Here is a 6,921-nt window from a genome sequence, read left to right on the forward strand (position 1 = left end):
ATGTGGTTCTGTTGGCTTCATCAGGCCGTGATCTCCAGCTCTCACTTGAGCGGTTCGCAGCAGAGTGTGAAGCGACTGGGATGAGAATCAGCACCTCCAAATCTGAGACCATGGTCCTCAGTCTGACAAGGGTGGAGTTCCCTCTCCGGGTTGGGGATGAGATCCTGCCCCAAGTAGAGGAGTTCAAGTATCTTGGGGTCTATCTTGGGGAAGTATGGAACGGGAGATTGACAGGCGGATCGGTACAGTGTCTGCAGTGATGCAGACTTTGTATTGGGCCGTTGTGGTGTAGAAGGAGATAAACCGAAGGGCGAAGCTCTCCATTTACCGGTCGATCTACTTTTCTACCCTCACCTATGGTCACGAGCTGTGGGTCGTGACGGAAAGAACGATATCCCGGATATAAGTGGCAGAAATGAGTTTCCTCCGTTGGGTGTTCGGGCTCTACCTTTAGAGAGAGGGTAAGAACCTCGGTCATCCGGGAGGATGACAATCCGCGTTGAGAGGTGGCTCGGGCATCTGATTAGGATACCTCCCGGACGCCTCCCTGGTGAGGTGTTCTGGGCACGTCCCATCGGGAGGAGAACCAGGACACGCTGGAGAGACTGTGTCTCTTGGCTGACCTGGGAACTCCTCGGGATCCCCTCGGAAGAGCTAGAGGAAGTGGCTGGGGAGAGGGAAGTCTGGGCTTCCCTGCTAAAGCCCCTGCGACCCGACCTCGGATAAGCGGAAGAAAAAGGATGGATGGATGATTATTATTTTTATTAGTAGTAATAATAATAACAATAATAATCATTATCCCAATACGTCATAATTAATAATAATAATAATGATGATAATAAGAAGAACAATTGAGAAGCGCAAGCCAGTTCAATCAGAGAGTTAAGTGTGCAGATTTAATGTTGAACTCCACTGTGTATTTTTGTATAGGATGATTTAGCTGTTCACAAGAAGAAGACAGAAGAGGTGGAGAGCTGGCTGAGAGTCCATACAGACACACGACAGGTATGGCTTGAAGTTATTGAGCCTTGTTTTGTACACAGGAGCCTTGCTGCAGTGTTGAAAGTTAAATTCACAAATTTTTAAATGTACTTAGTTCAGTTTATAGTTCGTAATTCAAAATTTTGAACTAAGTTCACCGTTCCAAAAATGAACTTGTTCATAGTTTTTTTTCCTCAGTATGTTTCTGTGAGCTATTACCCACAGAATACATGCATTTCCCCATTGATGCCACCCATTCATTCCGCACTACTAGCCAGCTGCAACTTTCACTCTGCAGTCTCAAAAACATGAGGAAAAAGTTGTTGCTTGGTCTTTTTTAAAATGAGGAATTAAAACAAAAGCAAAACTGTAAATCCTTAATTTGTAAACACAAACACAATCTGAGGTTGGAAACTAAAGATTCTTGAAAATTATAATGGCAGGATCCTGTATCATTTGTGGAGGCAGAGGGAGTGGTGTTGCTCATCATGCTGCATGTGTAATAGACCGACCACTACTGAATGTGGCAAAATGCAGCTCCACACCGTCGCTTCAGTATACTGCAATCAGGTTCATGGGTGGTGTTGTGTCACCCCCCCCCCCCCCCCCCAGAAAAATAGGCCTGAAGCGAAATATGTTCATATTTGAATCTACCGTCCCCTCCAAAAGTATTAGAACGGCAAGGTCAGTATACATCAAAAACAAAGGAATTTACCTTCCCATTCCAATACTTTTGGAGGGGACTGTATTTTATTGTAATGCTCAACTATTTTCAACACGAACTGACCAAGAATAGAACATATATGTATGTATGTATGTATGTGTATATATATATATATATATATATATATATATATATATATATATATATATATATATATGTATGTATGTATGTATATACATATATACGTGTGTATATATATATATATACATATGTACATGTATATACATATGTACATAAATGTGTGTGTATATATATATATATATATGTATGTATATATGTATATACATATATATGTATGTATATATATATATGTATGTATATATGTATATACATATATATATATATATATATATATATATATGTATGTATATATATATATATATATATACATATATACATATATATATATATATATATATATATATATACATATATATATATGTATATACATATATGCATATATATATATATATATATATATATATATATATGCATATATATATATATATATATATATATATACACGTACATATATGTGTATATATGTATATATATGTATGTATGTGTATATATGTATATATATGTATGTATGTGTATATATGTATATATATGTATGTATGTATATATATGTATATATATGTATGTATGTATATATATGTATGTATATATATATATATGTATGAACACATATTGCCTTTTATCCTTCATAGGGTGGACTATTGCTGCTCACCGGACCACCGGGCTGTGGAAAGACTGCTGCAGTCCAGGTTTTGTCTAGCGAGCTGGGCTTAAGAATTCATGAGTGGACCAATCCTCCTAACCTGGACTCATACACCATCAGTAAGCATGGTGAGGATAGTAGTAGATAGTTCACAGTCACCGGTATGCTCTACTGTTCACTATACTATCCACTATTTGCATTTCTGTTGGTGACCAATACTGGCCACTCATGTGCCTGAGTAGCATCTGCACCATTTGCACAATCGACCGAGTAGTATCTGCAACATTTGCACCATCGACATTATCGCACTACTAGTCACTTTCAACTGCATACATTTCTTGAATTCTCGGAGCCCTTTGCACAATGGTCATTGGTCTATTCGTCATTCAAACTGCTCTCATTGCTAGAGAACTCTGCATATTTTTGCACAATTGTCAAAAAAAAAAATTATAATAATAATTGTACCGGCATTACCAGAGTATGAGCAACCTTTTATTGCTTAGTGACTGTTTTTTTCAATGTCTTTATGTCTCAAAAATATTCTGTTGTCGTACTCGAGCGGCTCTTAACTACCGGAGACAAATTCCTTGTTTGTTTTTGACATACTTGGTGAAATAGAGATGATTCTGATTTTAGTAATCGCAGACTATATGACAGAATAGTATTCTAAGTCGGCTGCGCCTAGAAATTCTGTCCATAAATGTTATAAACAGAATCGTTGACAAAGGGCAGCCTTGGCGGAGTCCAACCCTCACCGGAAACGAGCCCTGACTTACTGCCGGATATGCGGACCAAACTCTGACTCCGGTCGTACAGGGACCGAACAGCCCATATCAGGGGGTTCGGTACCCCATACTCCCGAAGCAGCCCCCACAGGACCCCCCGAGGGACACGGTCTAACGCCTTCTCCAAGTCCACAAAACACATGTAGACTGGTTGGGCGAACTCCCATGCACCCTCGAGGACCCTGCCAAGGGTGTAGAGCTGGTCCACTGTTCCACGGCCGGGACGAAAACCGCACTGCTCCTCCTGAATCTGAGATTCAACTTCCTGACAGACCCTCCTCTCCAGCCCCCCTGATTAGACCTTACCAGGAAGGCTGAGGAGTGTGATCCCCCTGTAGTTCGAACACACACTCCGGTCCCCCTTCTTAAAAAGGGGGACCACCACCCCAGTCTGCCAATCCAGAGGCACTGTCCCCGATGTCCACGCGATGTTTCAGAGGTGTGTCAACCAGGACAGCCCTACAACATCCAGAGCCTTGAGGAACTCCAGGCGAATCTCATCCATCCCTGGGGCCTTGCCACCGAGGAGCTTTTTAACAACCTCGGTGACCTCAACCCCAGAGATAGGAGAGCCCGCCTCAAGAGAAGCCAGACTCTGCTCCCTCATGGAAAGGAGTGTCGGTGGAATTGAAGAGGTCTTCGAAGTATTCTCACCACCGGCTCACAACATCCCGAGTCGAGGTCAGCAGCACCCCATCCCTTCTATACACAGTGTTGATGGTGCACTCCTTCCCCCTCCTGAGACGCCGGATGGTGGACCAGAATTTCCTCGAAGCCGTCCGGAAGTCTTTCTCCATAGCCTTGCCGAACTCCCATGCCCGGGTTTTTGCTTCAGTGACCACCAAAGCCGCATTCCGCTTGACCAGCCGGTACCCATCAGCTGCCTCAGGAATCCCACATGCCAAAAAGGCCCGATAGGATTCCTTCTTCAGCTTGACGGCATCCCTCACCGTTGGTGTCCACCAACAGGTTCGGGGATTTCCGCCACGACAGGCACCAACCACCTTACGGCCACAGCTCCGTTCGGCCGCCTCTGCAATGGAGGCCTGGAACATGGTCCACTCGGACTCGATGTCCCCCGCCTCCCCCGGAACATGAGCAAAGTTCTGTCTGATTAGGGAGTTAAAACTCCTTCTGACAGGGGGTTCCGCCAGACGTTCCCAGCAGACCCTCACAATACGTTTGGGCCTGCCACGTCGGACCGGCATCTTCCCCCACCATCGGAGCCAACTCACCACCAGGTGGTGATAAGTGGACAGCTCCGCCCCTCTCTTTACCCGAGTGTCAAAGACATGCAGCTGCAAGTCCGATGACACGACCACAAAGTCGATCATCGAACTGCGACCTAGGGTACCCTGGTGCCAAGTGCACGTGTCGACACCCTTATGCTTGAACATGGTGTTCGTTATGGACAATCCGTGATGAGCACATGAGTCCAATAACAGAACACCGCTCGGGTTCTGTTCGGGGGGGGCCGTTCCTCCCGATCACGCCCTTCCAGGTCTCACTGTCATTGCCCACGTGAGCATTGAAGTCCCCCAGCAGAACGATGGAGTCCTCAGCGGGAGCGCTCTCCAGCACCCCCTCCAAGGACTCCAAAAAGGGTGGGTACTCTGAACTGCTGTTTGGTGCATAGGCACAAACAACAGTCAGGACCCGTCCCCCCACCCGAAGGCGGAGGGAGGCTACCCTCTCGTCCACCGGGGTGAATCCCAACGTACAGGCGCCGAGCCGGAGAACAATAAGTATACCCACACCTGCTCGGCGCCTCTCACCGTGGGCAACTTCAGAGTGGAAGAGAGTCCAACCCTTCTCGAGAGGACTGGTACCAGAGCCTAAGCTGTGCGTGGAGGCGAGTCCGACTATATCTAGTCGGAACTTCTCAACCTTACACACCAGCTCGGGCTCCTTCCCTGCCAGAGAGGTGACATTCCACGTCCCTAGAGCCAGCTTCTGTAGCCGGGGATCGGATCGCCAAGGTACCTGCCTTTGGCCACCGCCCAGCTCGCACTGCACCCGACCCCTATGGTTGACCCGCGTCCGGGCAAGGGAAACCTGAATCAATTTATTGTACTCGTCATAGGGGTTTTTGGAGTCGTGCTTTGTCTGGTCCCTCACCTAGGATCTCTTTGCCATGGGTGACCCTGCCAGGGGCATAAAGCCCCAGACAACTTAGCTCCTAGGATCATTGGGACACACAAACTCCACCACCACGATAAGGTGACGGCTCAAATAGGGGTCTCCCATTTCAGTACACTTGAAATATCATTCATATCAGGATTACAGTAGAACATACGGTAGTTGAGTCATCATCGTACATGACAACTGAATATTTGTTCATCACATATGGCAGGGCATTCGTGAAAACAGAAAAGAGTAGTGGTCTGAGGCAACTGCCCTGGAGTAGGCCACAGTGGACATCAGATCTGTCAGACAAAAACTGTTGTACAATACTCTGACTCCTGTCTGTTAAGTAAGCCTTTATCAAAAACAGGGACTGAGTTTATAATCCATAACGCCTCAATTTTGCAATTAGAAAGTCATGGTCTATCAAATCAAATGCAGCACTGAAGTCTAAAAATATAGCCCCCATTAAGCTACCTTTATCCCCATTTTGACATCAGATGTCTATAATATGAGCCAGTGCTGTGCTCGTAGAATTAACTTGTTTATAAGCATGCTGAAATTGAGAGAGCAAGCCAAATTTAACAAAATTATGCTGAATCTGCTCACATATGATTGTTTCCTACATTTTTCCCAAAACAGATAAAATACTGACCAACGTACAGGCGCCAAGTCGTGGGTCAGTAAGTATATCCACATCTGCTCGGCGCCTCTCAGTGTGGGCAACTCCAGAGTGGAAGAGATTCCAACCCCTCTCTGTGAACTGTATGTCTAATTTGTGCTTTTTGAGGAATATAAGGTCAGCTGTCACTTTTCTACCAAGCATGCTGATTATGCTAACAACCAATCAACGCAGGAACTGATGGCTATGACTCAGTTAAAATTAAGCTTGCAGGCTCAGCAAAACACCTTTATCTGACAAACTGACAAACAAGATTCAGTCACCTAGGCTAGTTTTTTGCTGGCATTCAAACTAGCAAAGACCAGCAAGTCTCTTTCCCAAGGAGAGTTTCTGAAAGAATGCATGTTAGAGACAGGAACTATCTTGTGTCTTGAGAGCAAGAACAATTTGAAAACATCGCCTTATCACGCAGGACAGTGACTCGCTGTGTTGAGCTAATTCATGAAGACTTAGCTAAAAAGCTAAACAAAACAAAAAAAGCAGTCATTTACATTGTATTCCTTGGTACTGGATGAAAGTAATGACATAAAGGATCCTGGTCAGCTTTAAATATTGATCAGAGGGATTAATGACAATTTAGAGATAACAGAGGAGTTTTTGGCCATGGAATTCCTGAAGGGAAAAACGCGATGAGAGAATTTGTATGAAAGTGTGTCGGATGTCATCAAGAGGCCCAAGCTACCTTGGAGAGTACAGATGGATCGCCAAATCAGTCACTGATGGTGTTGTGGTGCACTCGCCTAACTTTGGTGCGGGCACCGTGGGTTCAGTTCCCACTCAGTGACAGTTTGAATGTGCTCAGTGATGAACAACTCAGATGTGTTCTGAGAATTGCCACAACAAAACTAACACAAGAGTTTTGATGCACTGGCAAAAAAAAGGTGATCAACAAAACAACACTGTT

The 6,921-nt window shown here is 44.9% G+C and overlaps 1 protein-coding gene across 7 annotated transcripts in view; it reads left to right on the forward strand.

Annotated features, from left to right (window-relative positions):
• The window catches only part of rad17 (RAD17 checkpoint clamp loader component), a 47,176-nt gene that overhangs the window by 8,426 nt on the left and 31,829 nt on the right, over window positions 1-6,921 (forward strand). For 6 of the 7 annotated variants that reach the window (XR_009787822.1, XM_061768276.1, XM_061768275.1 and 3 more), the window contains exons 4-5: window positions 931-1,005; window positions 2,416-2,554. Coding sequence is in view for 6 of the 7 variants with exons in the window: in XM_061768276.1 (XP_061624260.1) it covers window positions 931-1,005; window positions 2,416-2,554 (214 nt within the window). In the remaining variant the exon portion in view is untranslated. The remainder of the gene's footprint in view (window positions 1-930; window positions 1,006-2,415; window positions 2,555-6,921) is intronic. The other variant, XM_061768277.1, reaches the window with a different exon arrangement.

This window comes from Phyllopteryx taeniolatus, chromosome 3 (assembly GCF_024500385.1).
Source record: "Phyllopteryx taeniolatus isolate TA_2022b chromosome 3, UOR_Ptae_1.2, whole genome shotgun sequence".
Classification (NCBI taxonomy): Eukaryota; Metazoa; Chordata; class Actinopteri; order Syngnathiformes; family Syngnathidae; genus Phyllopteryx; species Phyllopteryx taeniolatus.